The sequence below is a fragment of the Salmo trutta genome, chromosome 5, assembly GCF_901001165.1.
Source record: "Salmo trutta chromosome 5, fSalTru1.1, whole genome shotgun sequence".
Lineage (NCBI taxonomy): Eukaryota > Metazoa > Chordata > Actinopteri > Salmoniformes > Salmonidae > Salmo > Salmo trutta.
In genome coordinates, this window is record NC_042961.1 from 19350460 (window position 1) to 19376769 (window position 26310).

At 42.9% G+C, this 26310-nt stretch overlaps 1 protein-coding gene across 3 annotated transcripts in view; it reads right to left on the bottom strand.

The window, feature by feature from the left end:
* kcnq5a (potassium voltage-gated channel, KQT-like subfamily, member 5a) overlaps positions 1-26310 on the bottom strand; it is a 102633-nt gene that overhangs the window by 2547 nt on the left and 73776 nt on the right. For 2 of the 3 annotated variants that reach the window (XM_029752803.1, XM_029752806.1), the window contains 10 exons: positions 23100-23275; positions 22718-22843; positions 21218-21328; positions 20977-21072; positions 18414-18508; positions 17225-17251; positions 11843-12078; positions 10475-10583; positions 7232-7363; positions 2453-2579 (listed from right to left, as the gene is read on the bottom strand). In XM_029752803.1, coding sequence (XP_029608663.1) covers positions 2453-2579; positions 7232-7363; positions 10475-10583; positions 11843-12078; positions 17225-17251; positions 18414-18508; positions 20977-21072; positions 21218-21328; positions 22718-22843; positions 23100-23275 — 1235 coding nt within the window. The remainder of the gene's footprint in view (positions 1-2452; positions 2580-7231; positions 7364-10474; positions 10584-11842; positions 12079-17224; positions 17252-18413; positions 18509-20976; positions 21073-21217; positions 21329-22717; positions 22844-23099; positions 23276-26310) is intronic. The other variant, XM_029752805.1, reaches the window with a different exon arrangement.

The window sequence follows — 26310 nt, forward strand, 5'->3', positions numbered from 1 at the left end:
AGGTAGGGGCATGGATCAGAAATCCAGTCAGCATCTGGTGTGACCACTATTTGCCTCATGCAGCGCTACACATCTCCTTCGAATAGAGTTGATCAGGCAGTTGATTGTGGCCTGTGGAATGTTGTCCCACTCTTCAATGGCTTTGCGAAATTGCTTGATATCGGCGGGAACTGGAACACGCTGTTGTACACGTCCATCCAGAGCATCCCAAACATGCTCAATGGGAGATTTGTCTGGTGAGTATGCAGGCCATGGAGGAACTGGGACATTTTCAACTTCCAGGAATTATGTACAGACCCTTGCAACATGGGGCAGTGCAGTATCATGCAGAAAAATGAGGTGATTCATGTACTAACCAAAAAACAAATCAAAATATACTTTATATTTGAGATTCTTCAAAGTAGCCACCCTTCCTTCGCCTTGATGACAGCTTTGCAAACACTTTCTCTCAACCAGCTTCATGAGGTACTCACCTGGAATGCATTTAAATTAACATGTGTGCCGTGTTAAAAGTGTGGAATTTCTTTCCTTCTTAATGCATTTGAGCCAATCAGTTGTGTAGTGGTGGTATCCAGAAGATAGCCCTATTTGGTAAAATACCAAGTCCATATTATGGCAAGAACAGCTCAAATAAGCAAAGAGAAACGACAGTCCATCATTACTTTACTTTGAAGGTCAGTCAGTCAGGAACATTTCAAGAACTTTGAAAGTTTCTTCATGTGCAGTCGCAAGAACCACCAAGCGCTATGATGAAACTGGCTCTCATGAGGACCGACTCAGGAAAGGAAGAACCAGAGTTACCTCTGCTGCAGAGGATAAGTTCATTAGAGTTACCAGCCTCAGAAATTGCAGCCCAAGTAAATGTTTCACAGAGTTCAAGTAACAGACACCTCTCAACATCAACTGTTCAGAAGAGACTGCGTGAATCAGGCCTTAATGGTCGAATTTCTGCAAAGAAACAACTGCTTAAGGACACCAATAATAAGAAGAGATTTGCTTGGGCCAAGAAACACGAGCAATGGACATTAGACCGGTGGAAATCTGTCGTTTAGTCTGATGAGTACAAATTTGAGATTTTTGGGCCAGACCGTGTCTTTGTGAGATGCAGAGTAGGTGAACGGATGATCTCCGCATGTGTGGTTCCCACCATGAAGCATGGAGGTGGTGGTGTGATGGTGTGGGTTGCTTTGCTGGTGACACTGTCTGTGATTTATTTAGAATTCAAGGCACACTTAACCAGCATGACTACCACAGAATTCTGCAGCGATCCCATCTGGTTTGCTCTTAGTGGGACTATCATTTGTTTTTCAACAGGACAATGACCCAACACACCTCCAGGCTGTGTAAGGGCTATTTGACCAAGAAGGAGAATGATGGAGTGCTGCATCAGATGACCTGGCCTCCACAATCACCCAACCTCAACCCAATTGAGATGGTTTGGGATGAGAGTGAAGGAAAAGCAGCCAACAAGTGCTCAGCATATGTGGGAACTCCTTTAATACTGATGGAAAAGCATTCCAGGTGAAGCTGGTTGAGAGAATACCAAGAGTGTGCAAAGCTGTCATCAAGGCAATGGGTGGCTACTTTGAAGAATCTAAAATCTAAAATATATTTTGATTTGTTTAACACTTTTTTGGCTACTACATGATTCCATATGTGCTATTTCATAGTTCTGATCCATATGTACTATTTCATAGTTCTTCACTATTATTATACAATGTGGAAAATAGTAAAAATAAGAAAAACCCTTGAATGAGTAGGTGTGTCCAAACTTTTGACTGGCCATCGAAAGTGAGCATTTGTCCACTGAAGTCAGTTACGACGCCGAACTGCAGTCAGGTCAAGACCCTGGTGAGGACCACGATCATGCAGATGAGCTTCCCTGAGACGATTTCTGACAGTTTCTGACAGAAATTCTTCCGTTGTGTAAACCCGCAGTTTCATCAGCTGTCTGGGTGGCTGGTCTCAGATGATCCCACAGGTGAAGATGCTGGATGTGGAGGTCCTGAGCTGGTGTGGTTACATGTGGTCTGCGGTTGTGATGTCGGTTGGACATACTGACAAATTCTCAAACACAACGTTGGAGACGGCTTATGGTAGTGAAATGAACATTACGTTCTCTGGAAACGGCTCTTTTGGACATTCCTGCAGTCAGCATGCCAATTGCACGCCCCCTCAAAACTTGACATCTGTGGCATTGTGCTGTGTGACAAAACTGCACATTTTAGAGTGGCCTATTATTGTCCCAAGCACATGGTGCACCTGTGTAATGATTGTGCTATTTTATCAGCTTCTTGATATGCCACGCCTGTCAGGTTCATGGATTATCTTTGCAAAAGAGAAATGCTCACAAAATTTCAAGGATATTTTATTTCAGCTCGTGAAACATAGGACCAACACTTTACATGTTGCATTTATATTTTTGTTCAGTATAATTGACTCAAATGCTCACCTGTCTCTCCACTTTACACACACGTCCCAGCATACTCATGTCCCCCAGTGTGTCTCCATCAGGGTGAAGCTTGTCCCTGATCTTTTTGTCCATGGGGATCTGGCCCTTACCCAGTATCTGATCCACCCTGTGATACACACATTTCATTGAATTAAACACAAATAGTGGACTTTGATAGCCAGTTGGTACATTATATTTTCACATGGTTCAGACAGGTGGTTTTACGTGTGAAGTTTCACATGTACTTTTTTCTTTCTTGACAAAAATAATTCCCCACATGTGGCATTTCTTTCACACATACATTTTCCCACTTCCAGCTACATCTGGTCGCCCATTCAGGTCCGCACCTCCTAGCCCATTCAAATCAAATGTTATTTGACCGAGACGCACCGCGACAGAAAGACATTCTCATTTAAAGCATCAGAGCCAGCGAAACAGCGCCCCTCTGTCTCAGTATTTTTAGACCAAGTATCTGATGCTGTCTGGACCAAATGAGTATGGCATGTCATACTATTTCTGGCCAGACAGAATCAAATGTTGTACATGGGCTATATGTAGGGGGGCGCTGTTTCGCTAGCTCGCATGTTTTCTCCGGTGACATAGGTTTAGCAGAGAGGAAGAGACGAAGCGAGAGGGCTCACTCTCGCCAACATTTGTCCAGAATAAGCCCAATGTGTTTCTATGGGAATAATATACAGACCTAAGGTTTTTGCCTGCCTTCCGCCTTTGGTACAAAAACGTCCATTGTTAGGGTGGAGACGTGCATCTCGTTATTATATACGGATCTCTGGGTTCAACCTTTTGCGAATTGGAAAGGAAAGTTGTTAGGATGCTGGAGTCCCCTAAAAGAAATGGATATTTCGCCTTTATAGGCTATAATTACTCCTGTCTAAATAAAATAATACAAAATGATTCACCAGGGAGCATGACTTAGCCACAGAGGATCATTAGCTTATTTTATTTTTAAAAAGCTGTGTATTGTTTCAAATCACAATCGTTTAGGCCTATGCCTATTTGGGAAGCCCGCAATTTGGTTAACGCCCGTGGCAATATGTCTAGCTGATTGAGTTGTGGCTGTCAGTGATATGCATCTAAAATATATGTGAAGATAATGTGTCTTGAGTATAATTGAAAATGTTGCATGAAGAAGGGGAGTGGTGTGTGGCAAAGATATGGCGCATCTCTATCCAGAATGCACTCAGCTGTCTCCCGCCAATTCTGGCGCATTCATTGTTTCATTGTGTGAATTGTTTTCCCTTTGATTGTTTATTTGTTTGATCAATTCCCCATAACTTATGTCACCAGTAGGGCTAGAAAATGTACAGTTAATCCCCCATCATTTGGTTATATGAATTTCTGCTAATGCATGTTTTACTTATGGTACAGTCATTCTCAAGATTCCCAACCTGCTCTATTTGTGAGAAACACGTTGTTTTATTTCATAACCATTACTAGGTTTGTAAAAAATATATATATATAGTGTATTTTGTTTGGAGTGCTCCATGTGAGCAATGAGCACATGTCTGGTTTTGTCTTTCCTGATAATGTTGGCGAGCACGTGCACCTGAGCACACAGAAGTAGGCCTACTTGGCCTGCTGCGTGCAAAAGTAGCAAAGTGCCCAATTAGCAATGTTTGATTTCTGATTGTCATAACTTATCACGTCCACCTCTAATAAGCTGAGCTTAGTCATTTTTCCTTCACCTCACACAGAAAGTCAATGAAGTCTGTTTTTTTAACATCCATTGCTAATGATAGCTCCTCGGTATATGAAAAGTATTTCCAAAACTGCCGGCCTGGATGATCACCAAGCCTAGTTGAGAAAGAGCAAAATGTCATGATCTGATGATTCCATATATCTAGTGGAAACTTCATTAAAATACAGCGGTCTGTCCGGAGCTCACTGGTGCGGAAAACTCAGAGGGCCCGGAATAGGCTAGTTGATAGATATAATGTTGCTAGTTCGCTAGCGTCTTTAACTTTTAGATTTTTATCATTTTACTATTTATGATTAACCAGGTGACAATGATTTTGAGAAACGAAAACGTTATTATTTAAATGAAACTGTTCCACGAAAATGCACACATAAATATAATCATAACTGGCACGCAGATCGGTAAAAGTGGTAGAAGAAATTGTAAGCTTCCTCAAACTTGAAACTCACGAGCTGCCTATAGTCTTTACTATAACACTCATTAAAACAATTGTGAACGCGCAAGCGTGTGCACACATAGGAGGTCCCTGAAAAAAACGTGCCTGCCTATGGAAATCAAATGCCCCTCCAACTGATTCCTTCTGGCGCTGGCCCTGCTCCCATCCTGAGGCCGGTCAGGGCCGACCCTGCTTAGCTTCCGAGGCAAACCAGCAGTGGGATGCAGGGTGCTATGTTGCTGGAATGAATGTGCCAAAACTTGCAACTGGAAACAAGGCAGTGAAAGCAAAGGCCAGGGTAACATCACCAAAGATATGGAAAACTGCAAGAAGTGGTTTCCATGCAAAATGTGGTTTTGCTACCAATACTTTAGGGTTTATGTTTTGCTTTCGATATCATTATTTTTGTTTGCAATACTTAGAATTGTGTCCTCTACTTCTGTAGTTTTGCTTGATATTGACCATCCATGATATCAACATTTTTGTTTTAACCATGTCTATATGGTTAAACAACCATTTTTCAAATCAGGAGAATAACATTATTCCACATGTGAAAGTGAGATTTTCACATGTGGAGTTCTCTTACATGTGAAACTGAAATTTAGATTTTCACTCTCACATGTGGAATTTCAAGATCAAATGTGCAAAAACGATCACATGTAAATATATAATCTGCAGTTTCACATGTGAAATTAAACACACGTTCACATGTAAAAACTGCAAATTTGACATGTGTTTTTTGTAAGGGCAGGCTATAGTTAAAACACAATCATACAGTGTTTCTAAACTACAGTTTAAATCAACTACAGTGCGATCTACAGTGCATGATAAAAAACAACAATCTGCACCAACTAGTAACTACAGCCATTCTCTGAGTTCACAAAATATCCATGTTGAGAGCAGAGGAGACTGGTGGGAGGAGCTATGGGAGGATAGGCTCATTGTAATGGCTGGAATGGAACTCATGGAACAGATTCGAACATGCAGTTTCCATATGTTTGATGTGTTTGATACTACTCCATTCCAGCCATTACAATGAGCCCGCCCTCCTAGCCTCCTCTGGTTGACAAAATCCTTAGTCATTAGCCAATCCTTTGAAGGAGGAAAATCGATTCTGTTAGTAAAGATACAGCAGCAGCTGTCAATCTATTTCCCCGAAGCACAGCAACATGCAAAAGATTTGAAACAGACCACACATTCATAACAGCTTTTCTTCTACCACACGCTTGGTGAGATGTTACACACGTAACATCTACTTGTTGAATGCGTCCGTTGGTTAGAAAGCATATGTCATCAGGGAGTCCAGAGCTCCTACAACTGGGTTGCTTCAGGGAAAGCAGTGTCTCCTGTCTAGTCAATATGCAGAACTATAGTGATCGAAATCAAAAGTAACTAGATAGTGTAAGCAATATGGTAGAAACTCTTCTAGTCCCATTGGAAGCCTGCAGGTTGAGCCGTCACCATTTCACCTTTAAACCTATCCTGTCTCTGTGGATCTACAAACACAGGCTTTGTGCTCCCTGATGGACACATGGACATAGCACCATCTCCTTTCAAACTCTGTCTTCTGTGTGAGGGACCGGGGACAGGGTGGAGTTGGGGGTAGTGGCTAGGGGGTTTATGTTATTAGGGGTTGGTGTGGGAGGGGGTTTGTCTAACCCTGGGGCGGACTTCCTCCTGGCCTGGCTGTAATATAAGTGCAGGGAGGGGGAGGACATGGTCCTGGGTTTGCTGCTCAGGGTGTGGCCCACTCCAGTGTCCAGTCTGTATGAGAGAGACATGGGGGTCAGATACAACACACACACACACACGCACGCACACACATTCAGACTCTTGAAGCGTAGGAAAAAAGGACAACTACAGGCACCACGTACCCGCTACAATTACATTCTCCAAAACAGACTAACTACTAGAATCCACTCTATTAATCAGTAAAAGTACACAATGTAATGTCATGTCTAACAGGATTATATCACTGATATAACCGAAGACAACAATCTAAACTCCTGAAATGTTATGGTTGGTTAGTCTCAGACAATAACGCAATGCAAGAGACTACAGTCACACATAGAGATGTATGAGATGTCTACAGGCTGCGGGGGGGGGGGTTGTCTAACCCTGGGTCAGACTTCGTCCCTGGCATGCACTTCCTCCTGGCCTGGCTGTAATATAAATGCGGGGGGGGGGGGGGGGGCAGCCTGGGAGGGAGAGGTACATAGGAGGGTCAGATATATACACACACGCAAACACACACGTTAATGAAGTGGAGAAGGTGAACATACGTATATAGAAAGGTGTGTGTGTTTCAGTGTCTGTGTGTCTGCTAGTGTGTGTAGTGTGTGCACTCTTAGAAAAAAAGGATTACAAAAGTGTTCCTCGGCTGTCCCCACCATTTTTGGTTCCCGTTAGAACATTTTTTGTTTCCATGTAGAACCCTTTTGGGTTCCATGTAGAACCCTCTGTGGAGGGTTCTAAATGAAACCCAAAAGTGTTCTACCGGGAACCAAAAGGGTGCTACCTGGAACTCAAAAAGGGTTCTTCAAATGGTTCTCCTATGGGCACAGCTGAAGAACCCTTTTAGGTTCTAAATAGCTCCTTTTTTCTAAGAGTGTGTGTCTGTGCATCTCACCTAGTCTGTAGACTCTTGATTCTGCAGAGCATATCCAGGTGTCCTGCAGAGTACTGCTCTATCACATCCTTCACATCGTATGGACGCAGAGTCTCCTTAAACTTCTTCTTTGCTACATGAAACTTCATGATCCTGAGTGGAAAAGTAGGGAGAATCACACAGAGAGCTGTCAATGTTCTACCTGTCATCTCTAAGTCAGCCACTAGAGGGTAACAACAGCTTAACTATGCATAACCCTGTATGTTGGCAAGAAGCTGACAGTTGTTATTGTAGCCTTTATTTTTGTATTTAAACATTTTTTAAAACAAGACCAGCTTTCAAAAATATATTTCTCAGTTTATTTTATCTTTCTTGAGATACAATCAGTTCTTTGCATCACTTCTTGTTTTTGTAACTTTTTATTTTATTTAACCTTTATTTAACTAGGCAAGTCAGTTAAGAACAAATTCTTATTTATATTGAAGGCCTACCAAAAGGCAAAAGGCCTCTTGCGGGACCAGGGGGTGGGATTAAAAATAAAATAAAAATATAGGACAAAACACACATCACAACAAGAGAGACAACACAACAGTACATAAAGAGAGACCTAAGACAACAACATAGCATGGCAGCAACACATGACAACACAGCATGGTAGCAACACAACATGACAACAATATGGTAGCAACACAAAACATGGTACAAACATTATTGGACACAGCCAACAGCACAAAGGGCAAGAAAGAAGAGACAACAATACATCACGTGAAGCAGTCACAACTGTTGTTGCTTTAAAAAAAGAATTAGGCTATCTTTATTATTTTTAAACTGGATTAACATCATACATTGTAAGTTCCATCACATTTACATTATGTATGTATGATAATGCATAAAAACATCCCATTGTTCACCCCCTCCTCCTTTTGTTTTGATGTTTCTTCTCCTTTTCAGTTCCCTCCATCAGTTCCTAATTTGTTTAAAAACTTTTTCACCAGGTGTTGGAACTGGTTCGGTGAACAGAACCAAAAACCGGAAAATAATGACATTTCACATTGGATTATTAACTACATAAAGGTAAGATGTGTTTTTAATTCTGGTGCCACTCCGCACACACAAGCTTGTTAGCTAGCTAGCTTCTCTGGTCCAACGTTAATCCAACTCTGAAGTTCAAAGGCATTCAAAGTTCCTCCACAGAAGCTGCTCCTCCGTAGGTATAATTCTGTGGGCCTAATTCAGATAATGCATGTCATCACAAAATGCCCAGCGCTTCAAGCCAAGCCTCCTCTTTCACTCTCTCCCAACCTGCAAAATGTTAGTTGCATCTTGTGCTCTACACTTGTCTTTCCATCACGAATACAAACAACTCACTGAGCTTGCCTGCTCCATAGCAAGCTGCCCTATCTGCACTGCATAATTCATGAAGTAATTTAATGTTGAGCTAAATGTAAAGAAAACGATGATTTCAGAGGTTTAAAAAGGAACAGAAAGGAATGATATAACAGGTATTTTTGGGGGGGTTTGAACCGGTTCAGAACATTATTTGGCTGGTCAGAACAGTGGAACGGATGGTTCTGCTCAGAACTAAACGACTGGAAAATCATTTTGGTTCCAACCCCTGGCCTTTACCTTTTATTTTCAGAGCATCAGTTAAAAAAATATTACTCAGATATTTTCACAAGAACATTATGAAACCTTAGCTCATGTCAACAAAACCTGACTGAGCTATGTTGAAACCAAACCACGCTAGAATTGTATTATCCCTCAACCTTAATGTACTGCACAAGTACAACTACTGCTGGGTAAATAATATTGATGCAGGTAAGTGGATCTACAGTTGGTTCATTCTGACCCCCTGATGGCTTCAGAATTGCTCCAGTTGCTCATTAGCCTCACTGTATAAATGAAAACCATCATGACAGATGAGCTGCTGCAATAATAGTTCTGACTGAGAGGGTGTCAACCCGACACCCTGGGAAAGCCAGGGGCATGTCTCCACTCCCGTTGCCCATTGAGGGGGCCTGCTGAGCGGGCAGGCTGGGCCAGGGGAGAGGGGGTCCTCTGGACCAACAACCTGGTATTGGGAATTGGGGTGTTGGCAGCCAATCAAAATAGGACATCTTCCGACACCGTCAGAGAGAGGTGAGGGAGAGGGGGAGGTAAAGGAAAATGGAGAGTGGGACGGAGGGAGGGAGAGAGAGAGAGAAGAGGTAGTAAAAAAGAGAGTGAGAGGTGCTGAGTGAGGGAGAGGGGGGAGGAGAGGGAGAGACAGTACCATTAGGGTGGCCACATTAGTAAACAGAGACACGTTGCTGGTGCGAGAGTGAGTAACTGGACAGCTGTAACAAAAAACACAGCCCCCAAAACTGTACTCCCTGACCTCTCACTGGGTAAACAGAATCCCCTGAAGCACCACAGAGCCTCACAGCAGTAGGCTGTGGACTGACAGAGACTGACAGCGAAAACACCTCCCTGGTCAGGCAGACAACCACAGTACCGTAGTATCCACATGTCTTGCCCTGTGAGAGTATGTGAACAACATAGAGGAGGTCCATGCTCTGGATCTGTATCTAAGAACCTGGAAGGCTCAGATATATATTCTTACAATATATGTCTATGTTTACGATTGTTGTAGTGTATGCACTCGCTATGTACACTGTTTACAACAGCCATGTCCTGAACAAAATAGAATGAACGTTTTGCAAAGGATTGTGTAAGAAAACACAAGTCTACATAGAGATTTGTATAGATATATAGATAAATCAAATCAGATTCTATTCATCACAAGCTTCATAAACAACAGGTGTGGACTAACAATGACATTCTTACTTACGGGCCCTTCCCAATAATGCAGAGAGAAAGAAAATAGAGAAATAATAGAAAAGTAAAATGCCATTCCATTCACTCCGTTCCACCCATTATTATGAGCCTTCCTCCACTTATCAGCCTCCACTGCTATAGACAAGGAGTACCAGTACAGAGTCGATGTGCAGGGGTACGAGGTAATTGAGGTAGATATGTACATATAACTAGGAATAAAAGTGACATAGTAAACAGTAGCAGCATCGTATGTGGTGAGTCAAAGAAGTTAGTGCAACAAGGGTCAATGCAGATAGTCAAGGTAGCTATTTGGTTAACTGTTTAATGAACTATTTAGCAGTGTTATTGCCTGGGGGTAGAAGCTATTCAGCGTTCTGTTGTTTGCAGACTTGGTGCATCGGTATTGCTTGCAGTGGTAGCAGAGAGAACAGTGTGATAAGCACTCACCTGACGGCTCTGATGACAGCCTTCTGTGGAGCTGATATGTCCTCCATGGTGACATCACAGTGGCAGCCCCTGTCGTCGAACGTGTCATCGTTCCCCATTCCTGTGTCCACTGAGATACAGACAGAGGGGTTGTGTCAAATTTACTTGTCTCTTATACTGCCAAAGCCCGCTAGTCAGCTTCCAGTTGGCTCTTTAAGCCCCTCACCGTTGCATCTCTTCCCGAGGTCATAATTACAAAAGAGAATGCATTCTAAATTAAAGGTGTCCAAATAAGGTGTCCTTCCTTACAGACTTCAGCTCCAAGCTGAAATTCCACAATATAATATTTCAAAATAAGTTGGTAGCTTTCCATTTTCTCCTCAAATGAAAATTGGATCTCTAGGAATGGTCAATAATTGTCCACTCAGCTGTATGCGTGATGAGCGAAGGATGCATACATCACTTAGCCAATAATATGAGAGTAGTCCGAGTTTCTCAGGTTAGATTGATTTTTAATAGGATAAGTGTCCTGAAGAGCACAGATAAAGAGCATAGATATACAGGGGAGAGGCGGGGTGACAGAAACAGGGAACTTCTCAGCCAAACACTTCCCCCCCTCTATTAGAAGGTTACATACAGCTTGAATTCTCTGTTACAGTAGAGGTTTACACACTGAGTGTACAAAACATTAAGAACACCTGCTCTTTCCATGACATAGACTGACCAGGTGAATCCAGGTGAAAGCGACGATCCCTTTTTGATGTCACTTGTTAAATCCACTTAAATAGTCAGGGGGCTGAAACATAACTAAAAATAATTTGTAGACTGCAAATTGACCTCGAGAAGCCCCAAACAGATATGTTTGACTAAAACATAACAATTTCAAACCTTGCTTACATTTGTATACAATCACGTATCTCTCTATTAACTTGTTAAATCTAACTTCAATCAGTGTAGATGAAGGGGAGGAGACAGGTTAAAGACAATTGATTGTCTATGTGTGAGGACAACCAGCAAACTTGACACAAATGTGGGAGGCATTGGAGTTAACATGGGCCAGCACACTTTCGGCACCTTGTAGAGTTCATGCCCCGACGAATTGAGGCTGTTCTGAGGGCAAAAGTCGGGGGTGCAACTCAATATTAGGAAGGTGTTCCTAATGTTTGGTATACCCTGTGTATATGGCAGTGGACTGGAACTCCATATGTCATGTTGGAGGATATTGTTACTTCTGTGTATTGCAAGTCTTGACTCATTAATCTACCCTTGTGGGAAAAAAGCTCATACCGTATACACACGTACGTACGCAGGCATGCACACACTTACACACACATTCACGTAACCCCCCCACCACACACACACACAGAGGCACACATCCTCTCCACTCACCTTCGGAGGGCGCGGTGCGTGATTGGCTCTTAAGGCGTAAGGAGGGTCTAAAGCGGGTGCGGTCATTGAAGCTCCAGCTCTTCTGCACCTTGGCAGGGCTGCTGCGCGTCTCAGCACCCGCCACATTGTTGCACGGGGAACAGCGCCGATCGTTGTTGACGGACGTCTGGCGGCTCTTCATGCTCTGGCCGCGAGGACTTGCCATACGAACCCGCTCCTTAAAGCTCAACTTAGTACTAAAGAGAAAGACAGAGAGACAGAGAGGAAGAGAGAGAGGGAGAGAGAGAGAGAGAGAGCGAGAGAGAGAGAGAGAGAGAGAGAGAGAGAGAGAGAGCGAGAGAGAGAGAGCAAAAGCCTCTTATTATGCATTCCCCCTGAGAGAGACAAATGTGTGCAGAGTGTAGTCACAGTGTAGTGCAGTGTACTGTCCTTTCCTTTCCTCAAACATTACAAACATGCTTACCTCATCCACAATACACTCAGAGTACCCCATCTACTCTCTAAGACAGTGGTCCCTGGTCCCCTGGTCCTGAGGAGATATAGGGTTTGCAGGCTTTTGCTCCAGCCTAGCCGACTAAACTCTACGATTTACGAACAACGTTGTGTGTAATTGCGAGCTTTTCTTTGGGTTCTGAAATCAGTAGTTTATGATAAAAATGTTATGTGATGTCGGAGCTCTAATCCGCCCACACTAGTCGACGCTCAATCACAGAGTTGAGTTTAATCAACTAACGCAAGCCCAGCACTAAAGGAGCTGAATCAGCTGGGCAGAAACAAAAGCTTAAACTCTTCAAAAGAAGTTGCTACCTAGAACCATAAAGGGTTATTCAATTGTCTCCATATGAGAACCCTCTGAAAAGCACTCTTTTTGATTCCTAGTGGAACCCACAACTAATACAACGTTAAACATTGCCTTTAGAAAGTATTCAGGACCCTTGACTTTTTCCAAATTTTGTTACGTAACAATCAATCTACACACAATACCCCATAATGACAATGCAAAACCAGGTTTTTTGAAATTCTTATAAATGTATTAAAAAAAATAAACCGGAAATATTACATTTACATACGTATTCAGACCCTTTACTCAGTACTTTGTTGAAGCAGGTTTCAGGTTGGATGGGGAGCATTGCTACACAGCTATTTTCAGGTCTCTCCAGAGATGTTTGATTGAGTTCAAGTCCGGGCTTTGGCTGGGCCACTCAAAGATATTCAGAAACTTGTCCCGAAGCCACTCCTGTGCTGTCTAGGCTGTATGCTTAGTGTCGTTGTCCTGTTGGAAGGTGAACCTTTGACCCAATCTGAGGTCTGGAGCGCTCTGGAGCAGGTTTTCATCAAGGATCTTTTAATCTTTACCTCAAGCCTGACTAGTCTCCCAGTCCTGCTGCTGAAAAACATCACCACAGCATGATGCTGCCACCACCATGCTTCACCGTAGGGATGGTGCCAGGTTTCCTCGAAATGTGATGCTTGGCATTCAGGCCAAATAGTTCAATCTTGGTTTCATCCGATCTTGTTTCTCCTGGTCTGAGAGTCTTTAGGTGCCTTTTGGCAAATTCCAAGTGGGCTGCCATATGCCTTTTACTGAGGAGTGGCTTCTGTCTGGTCACTCTACCAGAAGGGCCTGAGTGGTGGAGTGCTGCAGAGATGGTTGTCCTTCTGGAAGGTTCTCCCATTTCCACAGGAACTCTGGCGCTCTATCAGAGTGACCATCGGTTCTTGGTCACCTCCCTGACCAAGGCCCATCTCCCCCGATTGCTCAGTTTTGCTGGGTGGCCAGCTCTAGGAAGAGTCTTGATGGTTCCAAACTTCTTCCATTTAAGAATGATGGAGGCAGCTGTGTTCTTGGGGACCTTCAATGCTTCAGACATTTTTAGGTACCCTTCCCCAGATCTGTGCCTCGACACAATCCTGTCTTGGAGCTCTACGGACAATTCCTTCGACCTCATGGCTTGGCTTTTGCTCTGACATGCACTGTCAACTTTGGGACCTTATATAGAAAGGTGTGTGCCTTTCCAAATCATGTCCACTCAATTGAATTCACCACAGGTGGACTCCAATCAAGTTGTAGAAACATGTCAAGGATGATCATTGGAAATCGGATGCACCTGAGCTCAATTTCGAGTGTCATATCAAAGGGTCTGAATACTTATGGAAACAAGGTATTTCTGTTTATTATTTTTAAAACATTTGCAAAAATGTTGCTTTGTCATTATGGGGTATTGTGTGTAGATTGATGAGGAAAAACATTTATTTAATACATTTTAGAATGAGGCTGTAACGCAACAAAATGTGGAAAAAATTGAAGGGGTCTGAATACTTTCCGATGGCACTGAATGTGGAACTATTTCACCACTAAAAGGATCTAAATAGAACCCTTGCTCTACCTGGAACCAAAAAGGTGTCTCCTATGGGGACAAACAAAGAACCCTTTTTTTCTAAGAGGGTAAACACCTTGTAGCTCTCCAGGACCTCTATAGTAGCTCTTGGGGACTACTGTTGTAGAGATCAGTGTTCCAAGACAAAGACAATAACCAGGGAACACCGCAAGATCTACAATTTATACAGATGCATAGAAGCACTCTTCCTACTTATACTGTAAGCTAGTGTCTCAGTATCTGTAGGACACTTAGACCTGTATTGTGCCAGTGAGCCTGTGCTTAGACATACTGTAGCTTTATAGATGGGTGGGAGATGCAGACAGCCTCTACTGAGACACACCCTAACCCTTGCCTTGACAACAAGAGAAGCATGCAATGCTGTGAACCAATCAGATGGCGTGACAGCAGGCCCAATGGTCAGGCTTGATTCTTCAGGCACCAATGATCAGTGAGCAAACTCCCAGTTTCTGTGGAAACTTCAGGACGGAATATTGCGCTCCAGTAACCATTAGGAAGTTATTCATGATAACAGGGACCTTGCCCAAGCCTAGGTAAAGGAAGATGCATCAATGCCGTGTGGGATGAGTAGGGTCAAAGGTCAGTCGGGGTGGTGGTGACCATTTTTTTATGAGGACATGCATTGGCACCATGCAAGCCAAGAGACCTCAGCAGACAAATGGAGGTCTAGATGGACTGTAGATTTTATGGCGATGAAAGACTTTGTTAAGAGTTCTGATTTCTACACACAGAACTACTTCCGCTATATAAGGGGACCGGGATACAGTTATTTAGGGGTTGTGTCTGATAAGGGGGTCCAAGGGAGGTGGGGGTCAAAACCAACAGGCAACATGTAACAGGCAGCAGTCCCATTAGACAAGCAAAGGGCTAATACAATTATTTAATGGGGAGGGGGTAGATGGCAGTTTTGGGGTTCTCTCATCATCCTCCATGCACCTGGCAGTTAGTCAGCATTCCCAGAGATCATGTGACCAGGGAGGAGAGGATGCTGGGTAGTGGGTACTTCCTAAATGTCCATGCGTAATACCTTCTGAAGCGCCTCCTATTACTATGACCCTTACTAGGGAGGTAGGGAGGAAGACAGATAGAGGAGGAAGGGGTTAAAACACCAAGGAGTGGGGAAGGGAGGGACGAGAGACATCTGTACGGTCAATACTGTCAGAAGCAGTGGAGGTTGCTGAGGGGAGAACAGTTCATAATAATGGCCTGAACGGAGCAAATGGAATGGCATCAAACACCTGGAAACCATGTGTTTGATGTATTGGATACCATTCCACTGATTCTGCTCCAGTCATTACCACAAGCCCGTTCCCCCCCAATTAAGGTGCCACCAACCTCCTGTGGTCAGAACTATAGAACTATGGTCTGATTATATACAGTAGCTCATACACCTTTAGCTGTAGGAGTTGCAATACAAACCATGAGAGTCATTTATGGTGGTTGTGTCTTTACATTCCAGATAGTCAGAAGTCAGAAGTTGTGAAAAGAGCAGAATAAGCAGACACACCCCAATTGACATACTCTCACACATATAAACAGACCACCCACCCACCAACTCACCCACACAACAACCCACACACACGTGCACTCACACGCACGCACGCACCCACAAATGCATGCACGCGCATGCGCACGCACACGCACACGCACACGCACACACACACACACACGCACACACACAGTGTTTAGCTTTTTAGTGCTTGTTGAGTATATAAGTCAGTTTTACCAGACTAATTTGCTACTGTAAAGCAATTATAACATTACCTAAGTTCAACCGTTGATGTGAGCGATGCTTAGAAAAAATCCTATTATACAGCTAATTGTATAGTATACATTTTAGGGTATGAAAAGCTGGGCTATAATTATGATTTCTAAAGCTCTCGCCTAATTGACTAAACCACAACAGTTACTTGAGAAGCCAATGAAAGCATACAAAACCTCAGGACTTCTAACAGCTTGGAGGATTAGCAGGGAATGACAGTTTGGTTGTGTGTGTATGTGTGTATGTGTGTGTGTGTGTGTGTGTGTGTGTGTGTGTGCCTGCGCATGTGCTGTGCATATGTCTCTGAACATAAAGTCCAAATTTAGCTGCACTGGCATGACACGAGGAATCCACCGTTGCTAAAGGCGCCCTGTATTGTAAAAACAATAACCTGAAATCATACTTAAAGTCACAGATCTCTCTGTCTCTCCCTCCTCCTCCTTGTCTCTCGGCCTGCCGACCGAGACTGGTGTTTGACAAGTTAAATAAATACCCTTGGAATGGAAAACGCGCGTCATGGTGCAGACATGGTACAGACGCTGGTTTGCACATAACACACACATATTGTAGAAACACACACACACACACACACACACACACACACACACACACACACACACACACACACACACACACACTCAAACCCATAGACAGTGTAGAAATACACACACAAACCTCTCTCTCTCACACACACACACACACACACACACACACACACACACACACACACACACACACACACACACACACACACACACACACACACACACACACACACACACACACACACACACACACACACACACACACACACACACACACACAGCAAGCAAGCAAGCAAGCAAGCAAAGAAACACACCCAGAAACTCTCTCAAACACGGCAGAGACACAGAAAAGTGGTACTCCAGTCATGGTGGCTTGGAAAGCCAGGAGCCAAGAGAGACCATGGTGTTCTGAGAGACAGAGGCTGCTACACTACAGAGCCATTTCTCAAACCAGGACGGCGACTTTCATAGCACCGTTGTTCCCCTCTGACCAGGGACTGACTCTGACCAGGGACACCAGGTGAGTGCAAGCTCTGGCCAAACAGTGACTTTCAAAACAATTTGAAAACAAGGGTTCAGTTTCAACACGTTTATCAACCAGCATAGTTCTTCTTTTTAGAGTGAATGTCTTTGAATGAACCATTGCGTGATGTGTGTAGAGGCGAGTGCTACAAACCTGCTAATCGTCTCACCCTGTTCTTTCCTTTAGGTGTTAGTGAGAAGAGAGGAGAGAGACAAGGGAAGAGATATCAGTCGTTAATGACAGAGTCTACAGGGTCTCCCTACACCACACACAGGGACAGAGAGATGAAGAAGTCAGCCAGCTTCATACTGTAACGTCCTCCCTGTGTGTATCGCATGCGGGACATGATGTCAGAAGACAAACCGTCAGGCTTGAAGAACACAAACTACTACAGTCAAAGCCTTGTGCAAGACCAATGTTGTCAACTAGTTTACAGAACATTGCAGCAAGCAATAGCTGTGCCACTCAACTGGGCTCGGAAAGCACCGGCAGACAGAGATAGAAGATAGAAAGGTGTGTGTCCCTACAGAGATAGAAGATAGAAAGGTGTGTGTCCCTGGTCAAAAACTGGTTGAATCAATGTTGTTTGCACGTCACTTCACCCCCAAAATTCTATGTGATGACATTGAATTAATGCGGATATTGGTAAAATGTTGTGTTGATTTCACATTGAATTCACATTAGTTGACAACACAACCAAAGGTAATTCAAAGCTAGACGTTGAACTGACGTCTGTGCCCAGTGGGGTGTGTGTGTGTATTTGTGATTGAAAGAGCAGATGTTTGTGTTTGCGCCCACACTGTATGTAGACCTATAGGGTATGTATGTGTATGTTTGCGTGAGAAAGAGCGAGCGATAAAGCGGGTCGTCCTGTGAATATTTCCAGGATCCTCTCATGTGCCCTAAAACACACCCTAAAATCTACAGAGAAAACATGGATGTCATTTCTGGACAACATAAGCTAGAAAATGTTCATGTTTGTACACTCTGTTTTACTTTCAATGTTTAAATGAATTAATGAAAGCAAAGTATTTACATGTTGGTTCTTTGTGTGTGGGCGCCTGGAAATATTGGAATATTTGATGACTGTGAGCCTTAAAAAAAAAGGTCCATATGAAAGTATTGTAACCATACAAGTATCAAATTATAATAACAGCAAAATAAGTATAGGAAGGAATGTCAAAAGGAGTTGACGAGCTGATTAAAACTCAAGTAGGGAGAAATATCCACAAGGGACCAACCGCTAAAAAAGTAGAGCAGGAAATTGTGAAAAAAACTAGAGGAGCACAGAGACCAAATAGGAAGAGAGCAGAGCAGCAGCCATACTTTAGTTGTTACCTACTTTGCAGGACTGCAGGTATGCAACGCCTTCAAATGAGGCTTCCAGGTAGCTATGGAAACCGAGTTCTCATCAGCAGCATAACTACGCCAGACACACTACGTGCAGAGTCAACAGAAAACAAAAGAAAAACAGAGAGAGAGAGAGAGAGAGAGGGGAGGGAGAACGGGGGGATAATAAAAAATAAAACAAGGCCAGAGGGAACGGAGGAGGGAGGAAGGAGGATTGGGGTAAGAAATAAAGAAAGAAAGAAAGAGAAATAAAACAAAGAGAGTGATTAGTAAAACCGGTGGTGTCAAGGCATCATGGGGCGGGGGGAGGGGGGGATACATGCCTGAAGGGGGAGTGGGCGCCCTGGTAGTGCTGCCACGTGGCACTGAGGTAGGTACGGGCACCGTCGGTGGAGTAGAGACGCCAAGCAGCCTGGGATATGAGGTGACACGCATAGAGAGACATACATAGACGGGAGCAATGGCAATATGGTGAGGAGATAGGGTACACATAATCATACACACACGGATAGAGGTGCACAACACATACACAGACAGACACACATACAAAGAGTGTACAAAACATTAAGAACACCTGCTTTTCCACATGGATTCAGCAGGGGAATCCAGGTGAAAGCTATGATCCCTTATTGATGTCACTTGTTAAATCTAACTTCAATCAGTGTCGATGAAGGGGAGGGGACAGTTTAACAGAGGATTTTTAAGCCTTGACACAATTGAGACATGGATTGTGTATGTGTGTCACTCAGAGGCTGAATGGGAAAGATATTTAAGTGCCTTTGAATGGTGTGTGGTAGACGCATCAGTTTGTGTTAAGAACTGCATCGCTGCTGGATGTTTCACGGTCAACAGTTTCCTGTGTATCAAGAATGGTCCACCACCCAAAGGACATCCAGCAAACTTGACACAACTGTGGGAAGAATTGAAGTCAACATGGGCCAGCATTTCTGTGGAACGCTTTTGCCATATTGGTCCATGCTTTGAGGCTGTTTTGAGGGCAAAAGTGGGGAAGGTGTTCCTAATGTTTTGTACACTCAGTGTATATACAAAGCGAAAGACCAGGGGCTAACAAACAACAGAGGTAACACATTCCTGCCGACTGCAGGTGTAAGTCCATCTGTCGAGAGAAAATATCTGGTCAGATGAAGAAGTGTTGAGGTCCTTATCAACTCAGCCATACTATACAGAAATGATGAATAGAGCAAATGGAGTTGCCTGTTTGCGGGCCTTAAAGCGGTGGAAAAGGGGAGCTAAATTGAATACATGAATCAAACGAGTAGCCTAATCGTTTTTTTTCTGCTTGATGTTAAAATCTCTTGAAAAACAAGATCTGTGTGTGTTTTGGGTTTGTTTTTGAGGTCATTGTGTATGTTGCGTTGATGGGGTATTGTAATAGTCCAGGTCTTGTCTGATAGGATGAGCTATTGCATAGAGGGAAATCCACCCAGGGCTCTAGTGGAAACAGCTCATAAATATCACCTCTGTATTTCCTTTGGACCTGAAAGAGGACAAAGAGTCTCATCCACGATTAGGTATCGACTACACACAAACACACGTACGAACACACACACATACTGTACACACACGTGCATGCTTCTACACACACACGCATACACATACAGTACCAGTCAGAAGTTTGGACACAGCTACTCATTCAGGGGTTTTCTTTATTTTTACTATTTTCTACATTGGAGAATAATAGTGAAGACATCAAAACTATGACATAACACATATGGAAACATGTGGTAACCAAAAAAGTGTTAAACAAATCAAAAAATATTTTCTATTTGAGGTTCTTCAAAGTAGCCACCCTTTGCCTTGATGACAGCTTTGCATACTCTTGGCATTCTCTCAACCAGCTTCATGAGGTCGTCACCTGGAATGCATTTCAATTAACATGTGTGCCTTGTTAAAAGTTAATTTGTGGAATTTTTTTCTTTCTTTATGCGTTTGAGCCAATCAGTTGAGTTGTGACAAGGTAGGAGTGGTTTACAGACTATAGCCCTATTTGGTAAAGCTGTCATCAAGGCAAAGGGTGGCTACTTTGAAGAATCTCAAATATAAAATGTATTTTAATTTGTTTAACACTTTTTTGGTTACTACATGATTCCATATGTGTTCTTTCATAGTTTTGATGTCTTCACTATTATTATTGACTGGTACTGTATATAAACACACACACTCTGATACAAAGACACGCGGGCATGTTCACTTTCACACACACACACACACACACACACACACACACACACACACACACACACACCAACACACACACACACACACACACACACACACACACACACACACACACACACAGAACAGTTCAGTGGTAGCAGATGGCACTGTAAATGGAGAAGACGGGATCATAGTAATGTCTAGAACAAAATGAATGGAATGATATCAAACACATCAAATACCTGGTTTTTAATGTGTTTGATACCATTCCATTCACTCCAATCCTTCCACCATTATCAGCCTTCCTCCCCTCACCAGCCTCCAATGGAACAGTTATAGCATGTCTGGTGATAAACTTGTTAGTGTGTGTTGTGTACCTGGATGAGGCTGGCTGCTGGGTTCCTCCTCTTCTCAAAGTGTTTTTGTCTGTGCTGCTCCTGTACCTTCAGGGCAAAGCCTGAGCCCAGGATACCCTGTACACACACACACATACACACGATGGACTGAATCTGTGGATCTTGACACCACGTTTGGTGAATCAACTTCAAACTGTGTGTGTGTGTGTGTGTGTGTGTGTGTGTGTGTGTGTGTGTATCTATGTGGTTGTCTGTGTCTCACGGCAGGCAGGGCGAAGAAGGAGATCCCCATCAGAGCAAAGCCAGCTGAGATCAGACGACCCGTCCACGTCTGAGGAGTCTTGTCTCCGTAGCCGATGGTTGTCAGAGTGATCTGGACACACACATCATCATCACAGAGTTCAGAAGTCACAACACAATAGTTACACTGTAACTCCCACAGCCCCACAAGATGCACAGAAAACTCAATTATCCACCATTACCCTAGGCCAGTGTTTCCCAAATGCCGTTTTGTAGTATTTGGGTAAATTCCATTTTCAATTCAGTCAATTCCTTCCTGAATAGAAAGATCCACCCTATAGAGCCCTCCAGGACGAGGTTTGAATAACACTGCACTTTTGTGTGTTGTGTATTTCAGTGACCTCCTTTCTCTCCCTGTCCCTGTCTCCCCTTGCACATCTAATAGCCCAGTCTCCCCTGACAGACACTGTAAATTACATTCATCGATTGGGTAATTTAAGCAGGTCTGAAGCAGTGGGCATTCATTGTTTGTGTCGACATTGTATAAAGTCTGGTAAGTAGTGCCTGGGAAAGGGAACAAGAGGTGTTTGAAGACCAGCCAAGCATGACCTTGTAGGTCTGTTATGCCACATGGTCATTAAAGGATAAGTTTGCTTTTTACAACCAAATTTGCATTTTTTTATGTAAATGTGATGTTAAGGGTCCAGATAAAAAAAAAGCGTCTGGAACTTCCTGTGTGGAAGCACCTGCTTTCAATATACTTTGTATCCCTCACTTACTCAAGTGTTTCCTTTATTTTGGCAGCTACATATAGACCGGACAGACAGGTATCTCTCAAGTCACAACACAATGCAATATAATGTTGCGGATAAAGTGCAGAATCACACAATTTCATGCGTACACCTTATGAAGACCCGCATCACTATACTGAGAGCTTTTCCATTTCTAAAAGGACGTATTTGGGTGTTTTTGGAGCTTTTGTTCATGATTTTCCAGAGCTCCCATACTGCACAACCAGGAATCCCTGATTGGGTGTACGTTTCTCCAAAACAAGTGAAATCGAATGTCTGAACCCTTCTATAATGTGCTATTTAATTAATTTTTTGTTGTTGTTGATTTTGTTGTAAAAATAAATATCTTAAGGTCATATTATAGACTGGTCGGCAAGTCCAGTAATGATATTAAAGCTAGTCTTTCTCTTTGTCTTTCAGAGATGGGCTGGTTAGGTTGTTTTCTTGTATCTGCTGATTAAACTTCAGTCCTGTGAATATCAATATGGGCTACATAGAAACATCTTGATCGAACTACACATTATTGTGTGTATGTGAGGAGTGTGCACGTGTGTTTGTGTGGTGTATGCATGGGCCAGTGTGTGTGCATGTGTGTGCGTGTGTGCGTGTGTGTGTGTGTGTGTGTGCGTGTGTGTGTCTGTGTGTGTGTGTGTGTGTGTGTGTGTGTGTGTGTGTGTGTGTGTGTGTGTGTGTGTGTGTGTGTGTGTGTGTGTGTGTGTGTGTAGACTCACTGTGCCCCACCACAGAGCATCGGCATAGGTGGCAAAGTCTTTGTTGAACTCCTTCTCCACAAGATAGACCAGGAATGAAGAGAAGATAAGCACCAGGAACCCAATGTACCAAGCTGTCACCAACTCCTATAGGAAATCAATGTATTATTCGTGTAAACAAATACATCCGATCTCACTGTAATTGTTGTGTCAACCAGGTCCTAAATGCCTAAAGATCAAGTTGCGGTGACAGTGAAGAAAACATTCACTAGCAAGAAACCTTGAGAGGAACCAGACACTAGGGAGCTCATCCTCCTATTTGTTATAGGAGAACAGAGTACATAGGACTATGTAGGCCAGACTGTTGTCCATGCTGAATTAGACTACAAATGCATGGTCGTACCTTACTGTGCGCGTAGACAACAGATCCCAGTAGTTTCCAGGTGCCCCCTCTGCGGTCCATGCGCACCATTCGCAGGATCTGCAGGAAGCGAAGGCTCCGCAATGCCGAGGTGGCAAAGATGTTACCTTGGCTACCCGCTGACACCACAGCAATGGAAGCTATGAGTACAATGATGTCTGGAAAGAGACAATGACAGATAAAGGGGAATGGGGAAAAGTCACTAAAACCAACTTCAATACTATAGTAGTATTTACAGTCTTGTAAACTTCCATGAGAGCCTACCGATAATGTATTGCAGTGTGTATGAATGATACACGTGATACTATCACACAAAGGCGTAACTTTGTGTTGCATATTGGGGGGGGTCAGGGTCAATGGCTTCCGGGGTCAACACCCTTCTATGGGGTTCTGGGGGCATATCCCTCATGAGATAAAAAAAGAAGAAATAGTTGTGAAATGAAGGGAAAATACATCTCAAGAGTTCTTGATAATTTTGTCATTATATCCCAACCACAACTGAAATAGCCTGCCTATAATTTCTGTATTACTTTAAACTGTTAGTCTAACTCGAACAGTTCAGAAAGTAACCACGTTTGGCAATTTGTTTGTAGAATGACTGTGAGAAAGTCTGTTCTTGGGTTTGATTGAACATTTGCTACGTTGTGTAACGGCTTGTACTGAACAACACGTTTCCCCAAAACGTTATTCATTGTTCTTGAACAGACTTTGAGATAGCCTACGTTTGCTCACTTTGGTGGGTGTGGCAGGATGTGGCTTGAAGTAGATGTCTTCACGGATCCAACAGACAGGAAAGTCCGAGATCCGACTCGGGACCCGAGTGGGTCCTACATTTTGAGTTTTGTCTCCGATATTGGTCGGTTCTGATATAATTGCCACGTGTCTCGGGTCTGATATAATTGTCACGGGTCTCGAGTATGTGCAAATAAAATGTATTTACCGACTGGACCCGATTAGACGCGTCCTCTGTTAATTTAATGTGTGAGGTGATTAGAATTGCTAGAGCTTTTTATCTGTGTCAGCTAATTGCAACTCAATAAAACATATTGCTTATGTCCCGCTAAAACTGGTTCCGGCTGCTCACCTCACATGCGCTTGCTTCAGAGGAGAGAGTGAGAGAGAGAGTGAGTGAGAGGAGCCTTAGATGAGGCTACTATTGATTACGAAGAAGGAGGCCTTTTCATTGAAGGAAAACAAAAGTTAGACGAGAAAGAGTATAGTGAAAAGATGCCGACAAGGGGACAATACTGCCGTGGACAAAGATGAAAAGAACGTTGGCACGGCTAAATGGACTGTGTGATGCAACTCGCTGTTCAGGTTTGATGCAATTTTAGAATTTATCATATTTATTAGATTTTTTACATTATTATTATTATAAATCATTGTTATTATTGTATGGCTATTTATCAATCTAAACCAGTGCAAAAAGTGTTTTGTTTCATTTTGTTAAGACATTTTCATTGGCTAAAGTAAGTTTGAACTGCCTTTTTAATTTTGTGCTCATTGTCATTAGCCTATTGCTGCCATTTGTGAAAACTTAATTTAATGCTGCAATATAATAACCTGTTTGTATTTTCTGTATAAACAATGACGTGAATCCTTTTGATATTACCCTAATAAAGTTAAGAAACTTTTGTGAATGTGGTATGGATATTATTAGGCTTAGCTACTACAAGCCTATGAAGGCAGTGCGCACTGGCTCTCCAACTGGCTCTGACAGTTGAACTTGAGGTGAGGAAGAATGTTTTAGGACTACCAGAGTTACTCCTTTAATCTAACAATATAAAGCTTATCTTTATAAAAAAACATTCAGATCGAAAATGTAAAACTTTGCCTCCTTCTGTGCTCGTATACCGTGCTTTCGTAAAGTATTCAGACCCCTTCCCCTTTTCCACATTTTGTTACGTTACAGCCTTATTCTAAAATAGCCCACAATGACAAAGAAAAAACAGGCTTTTAGAAATGTTAGCAAATGTGTGTGTGTGTATATATATATATATATATATATATATATATATATATATATATATATATATATAGTTGAAGTCGAAAGTTTACATACACCTTAGCCAAATACATTTAAACATTAAAAATTCCCTGTCTTAGGTGAGTTAGGATCACCAATTTATTTTAAGAATGTGAAATGTCAGAATAATAGCAGAGAGAAGGATTTATTTCAGCTTTTATTTCTTTCATCACATTCCCAGTGGGTCAGAAGTTTACATACACTCAATTAGTATTTGGGAGAATTTCCTTGAAATTGTTTAACTTGGGTCAAACGTTTCGGGTAGCCTTCCACAAGATTCCCACAATAAGTTAGGTGGATTTTGGCCCATTCCTCCTGACAGAACTGGTGTAACCGAGTCAGGTTTGTGGGCCTCCTTGCTTGCACACGCTTTTTCAGTTCTGCCCACAAATGTTCTATAGGATTGAGGTCAGGGCTTTGTGATGGCCCCTCCAATACCTTGACTTTGTTGTCCATAAGCCATTTTGCCACAACTTTGGAAGTATGCTTGGGGTCATTGTCCATTTGGAAGACCCATTTGCGACCAAACTTTAACTTCCTGACTGATGTCTTGAGATGTTGCTTCAATATATCCACCAAATTTTCCTTCCTCATGATATCATCTATTTTGTGAAGTGCACCAGTCCCTCCTGCAGCAAAGCACCCCCACAACATGATGCTGCCACCCCCGTGCTTCACCGTTGGGATGGTGTTCTTCGGCTTGCAAGCCTCCCCTTTTACCTCCAAACATAACGATGGTCATTATGGCCAAACAGTTCTATTTTTGTTTCATCAGACCAGAGGACATTTCTCCAAAAAGTACAATCTTTGTCACCATGTGCAGTTGCAAACCGTAGTCCGGCTTTTTTATGGTGGTTTTGGAGCAGTGGCTTCTTCCTTGCTGAGCGGCCTTTCAGGTTATGTCGATATAAGACTCGTTTTACTGTGGATATAGATACTTTTGTACCTGTTTCCTCCAGCATCTTCACAAGGTCCTTTGCTGCACTTTTCACACCAAAGTACCTTCATCTCTAGGAGACAGAACGCGTCTCCTTCCTGAGCAGTATGACGGCTGCGTGGTCCCATGGTGTTTATACTTGCGTACTATTGTTCGTACAGATGAACGTGGTACCTTCAGGCGTTTGGAAATTGCTCCCAAGGATGAACCAGACTTGTGGAGGTCTACAA